The following is a 20,050-nucleotide window of genomic DNA, read 5'->3' on the forward strand; positions in this document are numbered from 1 at the left end:
TCTTTAATTAGAGGCAATTCCACACAGTGAGACATTGTGAGAGTGGCACTCGGTGTTAGATGATATGAGCAGAACAACTATAGTGTAATTTCACTAAAACTGAAACTGTACAGTATACCATGCATAAATACTATGTATAATTTATATAGTGGTAAAACCACTTCATTTGCCATTTTAAAGTTTAACTGATGATGTAATTATTATATTAGCATGATGCTAAGAGGTGGGACTTTATAGGATATATTTAAGGCTCGGTACAGATCGATGTAGAGAAATCTGAGGATCTCAAATATATACACAAAACTATAAATTCTTCTAAAAATTCATGTTCACTTTTTATTTTATTTTACTTCTCAGCATTGTTCATCTCTTCATTGTTTGATGATGCCACAGCCTCCTGATTTTCCATTTCTAAACTCATCTGGAAACTATTTGGAAGCTAGTATTAGTTATATATTTGGGAACTAGTATTAATAGTTAATGTTAGTGATGCTAATATCTAAAAAGGCTATTGCTGATGTAATTATTATAAGCATCTCTGACAATTGTAATGTTAGCTAGCCCAGCACCTACAACAAAACAGCACATGGACTTGGAAAAAAGCTAACAAAAGCTAGATAACTTCGTCAGTTAAACTTATTTTAGTCAAAAGTTTTTTTAGTCCATAATGCAACCCAGAATTTAATTCAATTTTCTTTTGTAAGGTGCTTTTAATAATAGACTATTTATTTCAAAGCAGCTTTGCAAGAATATTAAAATTCAGAATAAAAATGATAAAGTTTAAGAGTTTAATTTATGTTTATCCCTAATGAGGTGATGGTGGTGAGGTAAAACAACCTGAGACGATGTGAGGAAGAAACCTTGAGAGGAACCAGACTCAGAAAGGGAGTTCATCTTCATCTGGGTGACACCAGAGAGTGGGATTATAAATCATTTCCCTTCTATAACTGAACACTATATACTTAAGTGCAGTTGTGTAACCAGCTACTAATGATTATGAGCACCAGAGTAATTTGTGTCATGAGAGAGCATGGTTTTTTGGGCTGTATGTGACTCAGGCTTTTGATAAAAGTTTCTGATTCTGTTTATTATAAGAGTCTATTATTATAGTATAGGTAGAGTATAAGGGTGTGGTTGCCAGGTTTGGTGGATTTACAATAAAAAAGTTCTCTGTACAATAAGTCTTAACTTGCAGAGACAAAAATATTCATTCAGTTTATAATGCAGCATGACCGATTTCAATCTGGCAACCCTGTGTAAGAGTAGCAATATGCTGTGACCCTCAGGACCTGCAAGTTTGCTTTACACTTGTTTTCAGTAAAGCACAGGACAGTCTTTTTTATTACAAGCGGACACAATGCACACAATTTCAAGTTTACTTTGATCAAACAAATAATTAAAAGTTCACTAGTCGATATTTTACTCCTTATTTGCGCAAACAAAAGATATGTAGAATATGGTTATTTGATAAATAAAAAAATAAATAAATAAATAAATAAATAAATAAATAGATTGAGCCTTGGCTTTAGCAATTGTTTAGATTTGCTGTTTTTCCTGTTGGAAAACTGATCCTGGGGTAAAAGGGTTGTTTGTGTTTGTGCTTCCTGTCAGTCATTTTTATAGACACTCTATGAGTCACCTAAGATGCTGAGGGAAAAGCTTCAGAAACACAGAGCTCAGGAAGTACAAAAAATATATATATAACCCAGACAGTTATGTGGGTTTGAAATTTATATATATATATATATATATATATATATATATATATATATATATATATATATATATATATATATATATATATAATTAACTTACTTAATGCACCTTTAAAACATTTTCAGACAGATGATTTTTGCATGATTTCACATGATATTTGGAAACTAGTGAAGTTTCTAGCTTGACTGCACACTGCGATAGTAACTAGAGCTGAAATACGGCTAGGATTATTTCTCTTACATGAAAACAGAATAAACAGAGAATATAAGCACATTCCCTCTGGACTGCTGATTCTCCTTAAACCGGCTAAAAGCTATAACTTGTGTAATAAGTTATAGACTGGTTATATACTGAGACTGGTTATATACTGAGACTGGTTATATACTGAGACTGGTCATATACTGAGACTGGTCATATACTGAGACTGGTCATATACTGAGACTGGTTATACACTGAGACCGGTTATACAGTGAGACTAGTAATATACCGAGACAGCTTATACACTGAGACTGGTCATACACTGAGACTGGTCATACACTGAGACTGGTCATACACTGAGACTGGTCATACACTGAGACTGGTCATATACTGAGACTGGTCATACACTGAGACTGGTCATACACTGAGACTGGTCATACACTGAGACTGGTCATATACTGAGACTGGTCATACACTGAGACTGGTCATACACTGAGACTGGTTATACACTGAGACTGGTTATACACTGAGACTGGTTATATACTGAGACTGGTTATATACTGAGACTGGTTATACACTGAGACTGGTTATACACTGAGACTGGTTATATACTGAGACTGGTTATATACTGAGACTGGTTATACACTGAGACTGGTTATATACTGAGACTGGTTATATACTGAGACTGGTGCGCTGAATGACACTGCTTTGTATTGTTCGTTTTAACGTGATCTTTTTTTAGCTTTATTGCTGTTAATCTTCTTATCTGGTATCTGTGGTTTGTGGTCTTTTGTTCAACACCACACAAGCACAATCCACGTGAAACCTGTGTTTCCCCATGGGGACAATATTGTTACTACTACTGCTAAAAACCAGAGTGAGCAGAAGAACAGGACACACACTACGGTCGATAATCTGAGCCCATCTGTCTCCGGCGCTCCCCCAATCCCACCGTCTGACCTCCGCTCAGAGACGAGAGAGGAGTGCTGGAGCAGCTAGTTAACATCCTTCCCTCCCCTCCTCGCTCCTCCGCTCTTCATCCACAGCGGTTATTTATGAGCCCTCGGTCTAATGCGCACTCCCCAGGCAGTGCTTGGTCGAGCACGGCCAACTTTTAGCATGCCTCCATTATTCATAAGTATGCGCGAGCAGCATTTGGAAAATTGCTAATGCTTTTCCTCCACGTCCTCCCTCCCCTTACTTGTATATTTATTTATTTATTGTTTCCCGGTGCGTTATTCATTCTGGGAAAGGGGCTCTTCCTCTTTCTCTGCATATGATCGCTCAGTTTCTGAAGCTTACACTTTCTTCTTTATTCTTTATATATATATATATATATATATATATATATATATATATATATATATATATATATATTATATATCCAGACAATCAATGATAAATAATGCATTTTCCACTTGAATCTCAGAAGCTACAGTGTACAAAACTCTAACAAAAACTAATCTATACTCAGAATTTCTGCTCAGCAAATGGAATCACTTGTTATTTTTCCCCCACAAATGTTGTTTTATTGGTCAGATAGCACATGATATAGGGCTCCACATCATCAGCACAAGATTTTCGATAGTGAATCAGAAGGGATTTGGGATTCAATTTTTATATTTATCTTGAAAGTACATAATCTACTAAATACTAAATTATAGGATTTAATTATTATAGGATGATGATAATTATTATTATTGTCATTATTTATTAATTAATTAATTTATTTTTTTATTATTCCTATATTCTTTAAACATACTTATGGCAGAATAAAATAAAACAATGAAAGTGAAATGTCATGTGCATTAGCATGCACTAACTTCTGGTGTCTGACTTAAAAAATTAATTCATTCATTAATAATAAAATAAAAATTAATAATTAATAAATTAAATTAAATAAAACAGTGCAGGATGTGCTGGATCAAGTGGTATTTTATAGATTTCTGAAAATTTTATTTAATTTATTAAATTATTATAATTATATATATATATATATATATATATATATATATATATATATACAGCTCTGGAAAAAAATAAGAGACCACTGCCCAATCTCCAGATTTGAACCCTATTAAAAACCTCTGGAATGTCATCAAGAGGAAGATGGATGGTCACAAACTATCAAGCAAAGCTGAGCTGTTTACTTTTTTGCAAAAAGAGAGGTATAAAGTTCCCCAACAGCAATGTGAAAAACTGGTGGAGAGCATGAAGCCAAAACGCATGCAAATCGGGGTTATTCCACCAAATACTGATTTCTTAATGTTATTTAGCCAAAGCATTAACACAATTTGTTTACAAATTATTTGCATTTAGTTTTAATTGAGTTATTAAAGCTCTGCAAATACTGCATGATCTTGGGTTATTTTGATGTGTTGTCATTTCCTTTAAATATACACTCGAAATAACAATAGTTATATTTTGAATTTAGGAGAAATATCACAAAAAATGAAACAAAACTGTTCATCTCACCAATACATGAACCTGGAAGAAAAAAACATAAGAAACTCATTATTTTGCAGTGGTCTCTTATTTTTTCCAGAGCTGTATATTACAAATATCTAATTAATAATATATTAATAATAAAAAATCATTTTTGAAGCCCTAAATGCTCGATGCAGAATTTTGGTGCTTTGACTCCTTGAATTGGCCAAATTGCAAGCACAGGATTCTTCTAAAACTCCTACCAGCGAAGTCACATGTAATTATTCTCTGTGATAGCTGTACTCTTGTACGAACATAAAAGGACGAGGACTTTCCTGACAGCAGGCCACAATGATGTCACACAACACGCATCGACCCAAATCTATAGTAACCCTGAAAAACTGAAAGCTCCTCTATTTTGAAACCTTCTCCAATTTTGCGTTCATTTCTGCGATCTCAGAAGTCGTGAAATCCAGGAGAGACCGTAATGTGATGATAGCACCTACTATTCATGCAGCAGAATACTGGCGATATACTCGACTCTTTGGTTTATTTAGAATCTTCTCTCTCTATGTTCATTAAATTCGACAGCAAAGAATTTAGAAACCATTTCCTTCTTCAGTCTCAGTGATTTTCTATCACGGATATTTTTCAGGCTTAAAGGTGAGTGCTTGCGTTTAAATGTTGTTGTCTAGAAGCTGCTGAGAAAACCCGTCTTAGAAAGAAACGTCTACTCAAAACAAATCTGGCAACCTTGGAGCCATGAACTACACACGGGTCATTTGCATAATCTAAATGACACACTCGGAAAATCGACTTAAGCAGGTGCTCAGCTAGGTCTAAATACATGGAACGTTCTGCACATAAATACTGACATCACTTTACACTCAGTTCTCTGAATCCGGTCCATTAGGTTGCTTTATTATTACCCAGAAGTCATTTGTCCTGTTGAACACTTACACATTACATAAAAAACAGGAATTAAAATAATAAACAATGATATGAATTTAAAAAACAGAAAATTTTCAGTAATATATCGCGGTGCTAGATTATCTTAAATGACGCTGTTGTAAGCTCCGCCCCCTCCTTGTTTTTACTGGTCACTGCTCATCACCCATTCGACCCTCAGGTTTTTAACTGGACCGTCAAACAGAGCTGAAATTTAACATGAAGCTATTGCCAGTTGATTATTTCTATTATTGCTCAGCTCGCTCATTTGAAATGTTCATAGTAACCAAAGTCAGCTACCGACTTTCATTTCACTAGGATCAGCAACATTCTGAGCTCAGAGACCTTCTGCTGAGCAATATTTATTTTAGTCTTTGCAAGCAAACAGTTCAGGAGGGTGAGAGAAAGTGCTAGAACTTTTCATGCCGATCCTCATTTCCTGTCGGACAACAGCAACATGTCACCGGTCCTGATTGGTCAGCACTACTTGGCTGTTGCTTGTAATTTGCATAAAATCGACACCTCGCAACCTCACCATGCTTTGCTCATTTAATCTGTGTGTGTGTGTGTATGTGTGTGGAGAGACTCACAAATCAGTACTGGAAGACAAGAAGAGTAAAAGAAAGAGACACCGAGAGAGAAAATGAGAGGCAGGATGACGCTAAAGACACATGGAAAATCGATGATAACGAACGAGTGTGGCAAAAAGTGAGCGCTCAAGAGAGTGACAGATCATCTATGGAGGTGCCAGTCAGAGCCAGCGGCCGCACGCCATTAAAGACAGAGGCGGGCACACACACACACGTCTTATCGACCGCATTCCTGTCCCTCTTCTCTCTTTCATCTGTATATCTCTCTCCTTTCCTCTACACCTCTCTTGCTCTCTATCTCTCTCCATCAGATATGCTGAATTTTACACTATAAAGAATCCCAATCTCTTCTGTACATAAGCAATATAAAGAATGCATTAATAACCTACATAAAGTACATTTTCACTCATATTACTGTTTCGAACATCGATAAATAAAAATAGCAAGGCTTTTGGATTTCAGACATTTTGCTTTGTTCCTCTTCAGAAGCCAGATCAGAAGAAGACTACAGGAAATCAGTCCTGATGAAACTCTATATGCAAATATTACCAGAAAAATGGAAATGGAGCAAAATACTGATTTTTCCCCCCAAAATGATTACAAGAAAATAATAATCAAATGATAATCAAGAGGAGGATTTTGATTAACTGTGCAACACACACACACACTCTCACACACACAAAAGCACACACAGACTCTCACACACACACACACACTCATACAAGCACAAACACAAGCACACACATACATACATACATACGGGCACACACACACACAAGCACACACATAAAACCACACAAGCATGCACACACAAAAAAGCACACACACAGACATAGGCACACACACTCTCATACATGCACAAGCGCACACACATACATACACACACACACACACACTCATGCACACAAATGCACGCACACACGCATGGACACACACACACACTCATGCACACACATGCACGCAAACACACATGGACACACACACACACTCATGCACACAAACACATGCACGCACACACGTGCGGACACACACACACACACACACTGTCACCAGGGTGAAAGGAAGAAATAAAAAAAAAAAAAGGGTGAGAATGGGAGCAGATTTGCAGAGGAGGGTGTTATATTTCAGACTGCAGAGACAGGTGACAGGTGAGGAGAAGTGGGGGGAGGTGGCAGTAGTGGGGGGGGGGTGAGAATTGTAATAGCTACAGATATTCACTGCAATCAAACCCAATTAACCCTTTGAGACCGTCTGTTATCAGAGCATTACTACTCATCTATTGAGGGAAAGAAATTGCTTTTCTTTCCACGCTTTTAGACTGACATTAGAATGACAAAGAATTATTTGAGGAGGAATAAATATAAGGTGTACATCTGGTGTCTGCGTTCCTAATTCTGCCCCAGAGATACGAGAAATTTGTATATAAATGTTTATCTCTGTAACTCAGGAGGCTTTCCCACTGAAACAGAGCGGGTTTAGATGAAAAATCTCCCTGTAGGATCTGCAGTGAGTTCAGTTACACTAGATTACCATGACTGTGAAGACGACTTGTACTCGGGTCTGCACTCCTTCAGGATGTAAAGTAACCTGTGGAAGCGTGTGTTTCAGCTGATGACATCATCAGTAGTTTCCACAACACATGTGTAGAAGGAAAAGCAGAGGAAGGTTGTGTTACTGAGCGCAAATAACAACAAACACAAAAACACTGATATGGTTTTGTGATGATGCAAGCTGAAAGCAAGTAGTTGTAACATTCAATGCTTTTCAGAGGCGAGTGGACAGGTTGCCAAGCTTCTGGAGGCAAGTGGTCAGATAGGGTGCCAATACTTTTGAAGGCACGTGGGCAGATAGGGTGGCAAGTTTTTGGATTCAAGTGGACAAAAGGGTGCTAATACTTTTGGAGCCAAGTGGACAGATAGGGTGGCAATACTTTTGGAGAAAAGTGGACAGATAGGGTGCCAATACTTTTGTAGGTGAGTGGACAGACAGGGTTGCAATACATCTGGAGGCGCGTGGAGAGATAGGGTGGCAACTCTTTTGGAGGCAAGTGGACATATAGGGTGCCAAAACTTCTGGAGGCGAGTGGACAAATAGGGTGCCAATACTTATGGAGGCGAGTGAACAAAAGGGGTGCCAAAACTTTTGGAGGCACATGGACAGACAGGGTGCCAATACTTCTGGAGGCGAATGGTCAGACAGGGCGCCAATACTTTTGGAGGCGAGTGGACAGACAGGGCGCCAATATTTTTGGAAGCGAGTGGACAGACAGGGCGCCAATACTTTTGGAAGCGAGTGGACAGACAGGGCGCCAATACTTTTGGAAGCGAATGGACAGACAGGGTGCCAATACTTTTGGAGGCACGTGGAAAGACAGGGTGCCAATACTTTTGGAGGCACATGGACAGACAGGGTGCCAATAGTTTTGGGGGTGGGTGAACAGACAGGGTGCCAATACTTTTGGAGGCGGGTGAACAGACAGGGTGCCAATACTTTTGGAGGCGGGTGAACAGACAGGGTGCCAATACTTTTGGAGGCAAGTTGACAGACAGGGTGCCAATACTTTTGGGGGCACGTGGACAGACAGGGTGCCAATACTTCTGGAGGCGAGCGGACAGACAGGGTGCCAATACTTTTTGGAAGCAAGTTGACAGACAGGGTGCCAATACTTTTGGGGGCACGTGGACAGACAGGGTGCCAATACTTCTGGAGGCGAGCGGACAGACAGGGTGCCAATACTTTTTGGAAGCATAACACTTCAGGATGAACAACTTCCTTGAGTTTGGAGCATATTTCTCGAAAGCTTGGAATTCTATGGGGAAAAAAGGCCAATTTGAGCTTCTGCACTGGGAATACCGTAATTCCGATCGCTTAGAAAACTAATAGCATAAAACTTCAGGATGAACAACTTTGCCGAGTTTGTTGCATGTAGCTTGAAAGCTCCAGGAGGAGTAGCGTTAAATAAAGCAATACAGAATGTTTGCTTGTAAATGCTGTTGGTCCGGATGAAGCTGTAAGTTGTTGAACAGATCGGACCTTCGGTTTTCCTGTAGAGGAAGATCGAAAATCCTAAAATTTCCCATACACTTACACTGATGGAACCATACACATGTGACATCTCAAAACACTCTGCACGATGAGGAGAATTTGGTTATGTGTATCCTGGTGATGTATCCACTCACCTCCAAAAGTATTGGCACCCAATCTGTAATAAAGCAAGCTCATAGTACTAGTACGAAGTAACTGAGTAACACTATTACACAGTACACCGTGCCCATGTTTATGTTTATGTTTAATACATAGCAGTGGGATGCTTTCACCACATATACAGTAAACAAAAATGTTTGAACAGAACCCCGGTGTGTTTTCTCATCCGATGCGGTTTGCTCGAGGTGAATTAACTTACTCAGACACTTGAATCTCTTCCAAATAAACTCCACTGCAACGAGGAAGTGTTTCGACGCTGGATCGACCCAAACGCAGGAACGAGCATGGTGTGTATTTGCCAAATGCTACGTTGCAGAAATGTGATGCTTTCTGGATTTTAGCACTAATGAACCAAAAGAGAAAACATCAGATGCGATACATAAAAAAGTTGTTATTTATATGAATATATGATAATTAATCCAGCACTGGCACTGTGTTCTCAGTGTTAGAGTGATGCTTGTGATTTCTGTGTATGGCACTGTGTTCACTGATTTCTGTGTAGTCGTCAATGCTTTGTTCACTCGGTCATGTTGCTGTGGAATAAACTAAAGAATTTTCCAACCTATAATTGATTTATTTAATTAACTGCTAAACAAAGCAAACAGCAAATGAAACAAAAGGTACCAATTTCTGACTCGGAGAACAGGTGTGAAATCACCCACAGCGAGAAGAGAGGAGAGTTCAACACATCCAGCTGAACCTGACACGGTCTGAGGTGACAGTCAGAGACGTTATCACAGAAGATTTGGATTCACTCTAACAAGACGACATGCATTCCTGAATAAGACGCTCTGATTGGCTCGGATAGGTCGCACCACAACCAGAAGATTAAAAGAAGGTATCTGGTCTCCCGGGACAGACAGATGGCATTCTCTGTGCTGTGGAGAGAGAGACACTAATGCACCACTATGTGCGTGTGTGTGTGTGTGTAAACAAGCATGTCTGCCCTGTGAGGTTCAATAGTTCAACAAAGGATACAGTAACAGAGGTACAATAACACAAAGGTGAGGTGAAGTCATGATGGGAAATCGTATTTACGAGTTTAACGCACCACAAAGTTGTAATTACGAGTAGAGGAACTCTTTAAGCTCTGAATTTCCGAGTCACGGTGGAATCAATAGGTGAATTTATTAAAAATTTAAACTCAGAAGCTGATTTCAGACTTCATATTTACATTGACTGCACTGTACAATTATGACATAATATATTTACAGCATAAAATCGATTAAAAATATTTGAAAACAAATCAAACACACCTGATGCGCACTCTTCGTTACCTAGAAATAGAGTTAAAAAACATAGCTGTATTTTTTTTTTTTAATTAGCATTACTATTAGTTAATTAAGAAAAATTACACCATGTTGCTCCAACTGAAATGATTTGAACAAAGTCGTAATTTACCACAAAGCAGTGTGTTGTGTCTTTCTTGCTTAAACATCTTAATTCTTTTAAATAGATTATCATCCTTATTTATTTATTTATTTATTTCAAAAATGCCATTTGATTTCATTTATATTATTGAAGGATTCTGGAAAATATTTGCAATTCTGACTTAGTTGTTAATGTCTGATAAAATAAAAACCAGGTACTGGTTTTAGACAGACTCTGATATTTGAAGCCTACTGTATCCGTGTATTACAAACACAGGCAGCCTGTAATACTCTATTAGTCATTTCTCTGCCACACTTTAGTCGACTTAATCATCACTCTGAGCCTGTAATCATCAGCTTTGACAGAAATGCGCTCTGAAACACGGAATATTGTGCTCCATTAAACACTCTGAGCTTGACCTGCATGGAGTCAGAGCAGACAGAGCAGAGAGAGGCAGACAGACAGAGCCTCAGCCTTCACTCGCTCTTACTTTCCCCACAGTCTTAACACCAACACGCATAAGCCTGAGTTTTGACTGGAGGATGGGACCTGCATAAAGGATGCATGCGCAGAACACACAAACCTGTACGCACACACGCACACACACGGTCTGGAGGGAGCTGATTGCACTGTGACTCATTACAGCGTGGCTGTGTGTAATGGAGTGTGACAGCAGCGCATACACACTGCGGCTCTGTCCTCACAGCCCCTCAGCCAATTACTTTATACACACACACACACACACACACACACACACACACCCCTCTCCACTGTCTCTCCACTTCCCTCTCTCCTCTAGATCATGTTACAGTCAAATGCAAAAGTATTGGCACCCTCACTAAAAGAATGGCTACAGCTCATTTTATCTTTTAACCTTTTTTTTTCTCCTCACACGCTAGCAGAAACCCTTCCCTTTTGTACCAGTAAATAATTCTCACAAGCACTTTTTCTTCATATAACACTAAATTCCTGAAGTGTTTTTTGATTATATCTCGCAGTAACGTGATTGCTGCCTTTGTTCATATATGATGTGAAAAAATTCTGACAGCATCATCACAGAAAATAAACCCAAGAGCTTTCAACACAAGAGACAGATAGGGGATAACCTACAAAACAGAGGCAATGGATATATAATAATAATAATAATAATAATAATAATAATAATAATAATAATAATAATAATAATAATAATAATAATAATAATAATAATAACACTTAAGTGCTTACAACTGTCAAACAGAGAGAGAGAGAGAGAGAGAGAGAGAGAGAGAGAGTGAGAGTGAGTGTGTGTATATGTGTTGAACAGGTACCGGTTTTGAACCAGCCGTCTTCTGTAAAACCGTCCTTCGTCTCCTGTGGTTTATTCCAGTATTCCTGAAACACAGAGGAGCCTCGAACCTGCAGCTCCCCCTCACGCCCCTCCAGCCCAGGCTTTACCTGTACACACATACACATAGGCAGGCAGGGTCAGTGTAGACTGTCAAGTGCATTATGGGAAAAGGGAGTTAATGAAGTACCCGTGTGTGCTTGCTGTTGCCCTCGGCGATGGTGGTGTTGCTTGTGTTTGTCATGACGATTCGCACTTCAACACCCGGGAGTGGAGCTCCGACTGCACCTGAACACACACACACACACACACACACACACTTACTACACTGTAGGAACAACATAAAATGAATACATTATTTAGAATGAACAGATAAAGTGTTCTATAATGCACAACTTTTTTTTTTTTTTTCAAGAAAGCTTGCCAGAAAGGTTCAGGGGGCATGTGGTTGAGACTAGAGGTGTGCATTAAGACTGCGTTCCTGCACGGTGCAGCAAAAAAAGATGCGTGAGCAGACAATTTTGTCTTTTTTTCTGGTCAGATACGAAGCTCACAGGACAAACGGAGAGCAGGAAAGTGTGCAATGATGCAGTGACATCGTCCCTTCATTCATTCTTAATTTCATTCATTCTTAACTGCATGGTCACAGGTTATAATGCTTAAGAAATAAAGAATATACGTTTGTTTTAAACTTAGGGGGAAATATGGCTGGCAAATCCAAACAAGAATAATGAGTGAAAGAGTGGAATTAAAAAGCACACATCTGTAGTGCAGGTTGATTATAATATAGGTTGACAGTAATAAAGATGTTAGTTAAAACGCAGTTCACAAGAGCACTGGTTTTCATTGGTCTCTGTTGAGGTCAGGACTCTGTGCAGGTCAGTCAAGTTCCTCCACACCAAACTCACTCATCCATGTCTTTATGGACCTTTGTGCACTGTTGCACAGTCATGTTGGAACAGGAAGGGGTCATCCCCAAACTGTTCCCACAAATTTAGGAGCATGGAATTGTCCAAAATGTCTTGGTAAGCTGAAGCATTAAGAGTTCCTTTCACTGGAACTAAGGGGCCGAGTCCAACCCCTGAAAAACAACACCTGAATTCAATGATTTGGAGGGGTGTCCCAAAACTTTTGGCAATGTAGTGTCTATTGATGGACCCAGTGTAGATTACTAATTACCTGAAGAAATGAAAACTAGAACTTGTGATTAGTCATTTCTGGATTGTGTAAGATTGATATAAAAGATCCACAAGATGTTGATCTCAAGGTCACTGGGGCAGTGTTAGCTCAAATGGTCAAAGGCTCCGAGTTGTTGATCAGAGGATCAGGGATCAAGCCCCAGCACTGCCAAGCTGCCACTGTTAGGCCCTGAGCAAGGCCCTTAACCCTCACTGCTCCAGGGACACTGCTCTATCACGGCTGTCCCTGTGCTCTGACCCTAACCTCCAAAGTTGGGATATGTATATGTGACAAATAAAGGCTTCTATTCACTGATAGAGCGCTGTGTATGAACAAGGAGAGCAGCTGGTATTTAACAGATACTGTGGAACCTCGAGATACGAATGTAATTTCTTCTGGAGATGAGTTCTAAAGGCAAAAATCTGTATTGTGAAACGAATTTTCCCATAAGAAATAATGTAAATGCAGATAATCCATTCCAGCCACTCAGAAATTGATGAATATGAAGCGTATGTAAACTGTATGGCTGCTTACAAAGAACTGACCCAAGCCAAGCATTCCATGTCTTTTGAACGCATGCCGAAGGAAACGTTGGAATCGTGGTTTGACTCTTTCCAAAACAGCTTTCACTGACTGAAAAAAAAAATTCGGAAAATTTGTAAACTCTCTTCACCTGGCTTTCTGCTGACGCTAACAAGTTTTGAACGGCTCCCGGTCATACGCGCAACTTCGGTTCGTTCGTATCCCGATGCAAATTTCTTGCAAAATATCAATCCTTAAGGGGAAAATTCATAAGGGAGGGCATTCGTATGCTGAGGCTCAACTGTAATTATTTGGGAGTGTGGTGGACAATGTAAAATCTCACACAACAGGAACAAGGGCTCAGTAGTTCACTTCTGTTATTAAGTACACAATCGTTTTACCTTTGCTCAGTCTGTCTATTGTTCTAGAAGGTCGCAATTCATCACACAGCTGGTTCTTTTGGTTGGAAAACCAAAGCTCAGAAATTTTCTTAACATCTGTGTAGGGACTTAATAAGAGAGCTACTTCTAAACAGAGGCACGTGAAAAGGTTAGTGGTCACTAGGTGTTCTATAGTCCCTCACAATGTTTGCATATTTGCACCCAGATGTGCCGTGTGACATCATCAAACACATGTAACATGATGTAACAGCTGTTCCACACACAAGCGTCGAACATGAGTAGATATCATAGACTGTAATGACATATATGTCACTGAGAGGAGTTTAAATAAAGAAGCCTGTGCTTGCAATTTTGCCAGTTCAAGTATTTTCCCCCCAAAATATAAAATAAAATAAAAATAGATAGATAGATAGATAGATAGATAGATAGATAGATAGATAGATAGATAGATAGATAGATAGATAGATAGATAGATCTCTCTCTCGTTCTCTCTGACTGGCTCTCGCTCTCTCTCTCTCTCTCCCTCCCTCCCTCGCTTGCTGTCTCACTCTCTTTCTCTCTCTTCCTTCCTCCCTCGCTGTCTCTCTCTTTTTCTCTCTGTCTGTCTCTCTCCCCTTTTCTCTCTCCCTCCCTAACTTGCTGTCTCTCTCTTTCTCTGTCTATCTCTCTGTCTCACTCACTTGCTGTCTCTCTCCCTCCCTCCCTCCCTCCCTCCTTCTGGTAGGGATTGATGTGTTGCTTCTGGGATCATGGCTGACGTATCCTCCTCCTCAGAGTCCCGGCTGTGGCGAGGGAATAAAAAGCCGATCGCTCTTCTCAATCATCGAGTTTTACAGAATCCCTTTAGAGCTGCGCTAAAGCAATCTCACACCCTCGGCTTTTCTTCTTCGGTCTGTGTTGCATTTAATGCACTCTGTTTTTAGTGCAAAGAGAGAGGAAGTTAAGATCTGCATCCAACACTGACACACTGAAACACTGCAATGCGGATTATTTTTTTTATTCTATTAAGTGATTTTTTTCCCCCACAGCTTTCCATTACTGTCTTTACTCAGCTATGATGCAATAAAAAAGACCTGAAACGATACATCACCAGGCTAATGATCTTTCCAGCAAACACACAGAAATAATGTGAGCAAAAGGTGAAGGTTAGAAAGGTTTTATAAGGAAAAGTTTATGCATGAATGTCGGGTAAGAAATAAAATATAAAAGTGAATGCTGCAATATAAATATAATCAACATCAGTAGTCGTGTCTCTCTGTCCTCTCTCAAAGTTTACTAAGACAAAGACACAACTTATGTTACTGATGAACCACAAAGAGCAAAGTCCAAACAGCAACAGAGAGAGAGAGAGAGAGAGAGAGTGTGTGTGTGTCTGAGAGACAGAGAGAGAGAGAGAGAGAGAGAGAGAGAGAGAGTATGTGTCTGAGAGACAGAGAGAGAGAGAGAGAGAGTGTGTCTGTTTGAGAGACAGAGAGAGAGAGAGAGTGTGTCTGTTTGAGAGACAGAGAGAGAGAGAGAGAGAGAGAGAGAGAAAGTGAGTGAGTGAGTGAATGAATGAATGAATGAATGAATGAGTGAGTGAAAGAATGTGAGTGAGTGAGAAGGAGAGGGTCAAAGTAAGTCAGTGTGAGAGAGAGAGAGAGAGAGAGAGAGAGAGAGAGAGAAAGAGTGAGTGAGTGAGTGAGTGAGTTACAGAATGTGTGTGTCTGTGTGTGTGTGTGTGTGTGTGTGTGTGTGTGTGTGTGTGTGTGAGAGAGAGAGAGAGAGAGAGAGAGAGAGAGAGAGAAAGTGAGTGAGTGAGTGAATGAGAGAATATGAGTGAAGGAATGTGAGTGAGTGAGAACGGGTCAGAGTAAGTCAGTGTGTGTGTGTGTGTGTGTGAGAGAGAGAGTGTGTGTGTGTGTGTGTGTATGTGTGTGTGTGTGAGTGTGAGTGTGAGTGTGTGTGGGTGTGTGTGAGAGAGTTAGTGTTTATTTGGTTTATTTGGAAGGTGGATGGTAAAAATAGCATTTTATATAATAATAACATTTCTAATCCGGAGATAACAGAATAATACTTCAGCCATAAGATGAAAACCACTGAGAGGTGAGGTGAATAACATCCATTTCATTACAGTAACTGTCAGAGGTGGGATATATTACACAGCAATGAAAGAGTCACTTCTCAAAGCTGATGTGTTGGAAGCAGTGAAATGGGTAAGTGTAAGGAGTGACTCTGACATGGACCAGATTGTGATGATTAGATGATTGGGTCAGATCTTCTCTAAAACTGCAACGTCTTCTGGGGATCCTGTGAGGCTCCAGTATGTAGTGGTCAGTATACCAAAAGTGGTCCAAAGAAAACCAGCCGGTGAAGCAGAGTCAGGGTTATGAGGAGTGAACTCGAACCCGTCTGATCCGCTCCCACATTAGAGCTGCTGTAACACACACTGCTGAAAACATTGATTCTGGCTCTGAGAGAGCAGTCACACTGTCAGAGCTGCTGGAGTTTAGCAGCACAGGGGGATCTACAGCTGGCTTTAATGGTATGGCTGATCAGTGGATAACTCAATAGATAGATAGATGGATGGACGGACAGACAGACAGACAGACAGACAGACAGACAGACAGACAGACAGACAGATAGATAGATAGATAGATAGATAGATAGATAGATAGATAGATAGATAGACAGAGACAGACAGATAGCTCAATAGATAGATAGATAGACAGACAGACAGCTCGATAGATAGATAGATAGATAGATAGATAGATAGATAGATAGATAGACAGACAGACAGACAGACAGACAGACAGACAGACAGACAGACAGACAGATAGATAGATAGATAGATAGATAGATAGATAGACAGACAGACAGCTCGATAGATAGATAGACAGACAGACAGACAGACAGACAGACAGACAGACAGATAGATAGATAGATAGATAGATAGATAGATAGATAGATAGATAGATAGATAGATAGACAGACAGACAGACAGTTCGATAGATAGACAGTTCGATAGATAGATAGATAGATAGATAGATAGATAGATAGATAGATAGATAGATAGATAGATAGATAGATAGATAGATAGATAGATAGATCCATAATGTAAATATACAGAGAGTAAGTCAGTGTTGGAGTCAGTGAACTGCACTGGAGAAAATTACAATAGTAAAATAAAATAAAGTGCGACTAATTTATAACAGTATGAGTATCACATTGTCATATCACTCACATGTGTGAGTATCGGCATGTGTGTGTGTGTGTGTGTGTGTGTGTGTATATCAGTGTGAATGAAGCATGTCATGTTTTATTCAAAGCCCCTCATACACTCCTGCAGTCAGAGACACCCATGGGGTATAAAGGGGAGGGCAGGAGAGAGAGGGGGGAGAGAAAGAGAAAGAGAGAGAGAGAGAGAGAGAGAGAGAGAGAGAGAGAGAGAGAGAGAGAGACAATGACACACAAAGAGAGAGAGAGAGAGACAGAGACACAAAGAGAGACAGAGACACAGAGAGAAAGAGTGAGAGAGAGAATGAGAGAGAGACAGAGACAGAGACACAGAGAGAGACAGAGACACAGAGAGAGAGAGAGTGAGAGAGAGAAAGAGAGAGAGACAGAGAGAGCAGTGAAAGCGATTAAACAAGAGAGTTATTAAAACAAAGAAAAATGTACACCTATGGTTATGCTTATAAGCGATGATAACCAATAAATAAATAAATAAACAAACAAACAAACAAACAAACAAACAAGTTGTGGCTGAGGTCAATTTGTTGTTCCTGCTACAAACCATGTAGGAAATGTGGTGACTGCAGGACAGGATAAAAATTATGACCGATTATTGGTGAATTTTAAATATATATAAAAAAAGACGAAATTAAATTAAATTAAAACTTTATAAAAAAAAAAACCCACAATCAACTAACAGACTGTACTAAAGCCATTATTATTATTATTATTTATTTTTTTTAAATCATGATTAAAGTCACCTATACAGCTGATATTACAGTTTAATCACTACTGTAGAATCAGGCAGCAATAAAAGAAAAGTCTCTTTCTCTTTTTTGTTATCTGCCACATCTAAATTCATTTCTACCAAAAATCTACAGGCAGGAGAATCTACTTTTTGTGAGAAAAATTAACAAACCAATTTGGTTCGTCATCCAAGGGTCTGGAAATGAAGGAGCTGAAATTATTAGAAATGCTGCACTCATGGCCAACAATAGGGAAAAAGATCAACAGCTCATTGAGCACTTTAGCTAGTGCTGATTAGCATCATGCTAGTTATTATTCTTACTTAACAATAAGAGTTGATAAATGTTCATCATCGGGAAGAAACAAGAAATTATGGCCCTAAAGTCAATGATAATTCTCTCTCTCTCTCTCTCTCTCTATCTGAAGTTACTTCTTGGGGCTGGTTTAGATGACAGAATCAATATTTATTTATTCATTTATTTAAAAAAAAATCTATTTAAAAAAATCATTAAATCAATTATTATTTTTTTTAAAAATAGATATAAATTCACGTATTCACGTGAATATGTTTTTTTTTTATCAGCAAGAGAGACAAAACTATTGTGTAGTTGTTTATTAATGGTGTAATTGACATTTGTTTAATTTTAATATTTAATACTGAGACATCATCAGCAGCAGCGGTGACTGAACGAATCGTTTCTAATTACCACTGTGGAGAATTAGCACCGGCGTTTTAGCAACACGCACGGCTATGCTTTAGCATCACCTACGACAGCAGCCACTTCAAACGTTAAAACAACAACAAAATAAATAAATAAATAAATAAAAATCAAACAATTCAGCTAGCTAGACGCCACGCGACACACTTAACCGCTTTGATAGCGGCGAGCGCAGGATGAGCCGACGCAGCCGATCCTGATCTACATCGCTGAGGAAAAGGAGACCTCTAGTATCCCAGAAGCCTTTGGGAAGCATTCTGTTCGTTTGGCTGTCATGCCTTTGTCAGAGTCAAGCGTTGTTCAAAAGAACAGCGTGTCTCATTTGTTTGGTACCAAAAGACCCAAGAAAGTCAGACAAAGAAGTTGGGAAGCTTGACGCACGACAGTGCAGCGCAGCATACAATCAACCCGTGAGGAATTACTGTTATTTGTAGACTTCGCTTGTCAAAAAAGAAAAAAAAAAAAACCCAGAAGAGGCGGTTTGTGTTCGAGGAACAAAGAAAGCCTCAAAGTAACAAAATACAGTGGCAGCTATAACAATGAGAGTTAATAAAGGCGGTAAAGGAGTTCTCATTATAATAAATAGACTAGCAGAGAGTCGATCAATTAGAGGAACAAGAGAAAAATGAGAGAAATTTACGGTTTAGCGTGATTCTTTAGCTTGACGCTGGAGTTACTAAAGACTAATGTAACTAACAAATAATCATCCCTACGGTTATTCTGTGCGTCTAATTCATCCAAACAGCATAAATAAACGGCAGTGTGTACAATAGCAGTGCGTCGCAGGCTGAAAGAAACCACATACTGTAGATGCTTCCAGACTTTACGTGTTCTAGCCTTATAGCTTTATTTCAAAATGATTCAAAGATTTTGCCTAATACTCCATCTAAATTGAATTCACACACGTTTCAACCTGTTCTGATTACCAGGGATTCGTGGTCCGTTCAGCGGGTTGGACAGCGCCATGCCGATCTCAGTCATGCCGTAGCGCTCCAGCAGGACGTGACCCGTGATCAACTTCCAACGCTCCAGGACCGTCTGTGGGAGCGAAGCCGAACCCGACACCATCAACCTGCAGTGAGGCACAAATGAAACATTTTTTTTTTTTTTTTTTACAAAAACAGCATGTTTTTTGTTCCTCTCGTACCATTGCAGTTTCTCAGTTCTCACACCTGACACTTTTACTCATTCAGTTACATTTAACGTTGCGGAACTTCCTGGAGACAAGTCACTTCCTGTTATCACCTGTCCCTGTTCTTATTATTGAAGCTGTAACAGCTCAAAAATTTACAACAGTCGTTCCCGCACCAGTATCTCATTCTTTTCTCTTTATTATTCTATTCAATTCAATTTTATTTGTATAGCGCTTTTAACAAAGAGCATTGTCTCAAAGCAGCTTTACATGAGAAACGACATAAGAAAAAAACAAACATATAAACAGACAAACAGACAGAGAGTCCTAGATGTTATCCCAAGTGAGCAAGCCTG

The 20,050-nt window shown here is 39.3% G+C and overlaps 1 protein-coding gene across 2 annotated transcripts in view; it reads right to left on the reverse strand.

Annotated features, from left to right (window-relative positions):
• acsf3 (acyl-CoA synthetase family member 3) overlaps positions 1 to 20,050 on the reverse strand; it is a 65,097-nt gene that overhangs the window by 26,602 nt on the left and 18,445 nt on the right. For both annotated transcript variants that reach the window (XM_058382099.1, XM_058382098.1), the window contains exons 5-7: positions 19,489 to 19,634; positions 11,972 to 12,069; positions 11,765 to 11,891 (exon numbers count right to left, since the gene is read on the reverse strand). In XM_058382099.1, coding sequence (XP_058238082.1) covers positions 11,765 to 11,891; positions 11,972 to 12,069; positions 19,489 to 19,634 — 371 coding nt within the window. The remainder of the gene's footprint in view (positions 1 to 11,764; positions 11,892 to 11,971; positions 12,070 to 19,488; positions 19,635 to 20,050) is intronic.

The sequence above is a fragment of the Hemibagrus wyckioides genome, linkage group LG27 (assembly GCF_019097595.1).
Source record: "Hemibagrus wyckioides isolate EC202008001 linkage group LG27, SWU_Hwy_1.0, whole genome shotgun sequence".
Taxonomy (NCBI): Eukaryota; Metazoa; Chordata; class Actinopteri; order Siluriformes; family Bagridae; genus Hemibagrus; species Hemibagrus wyckioides.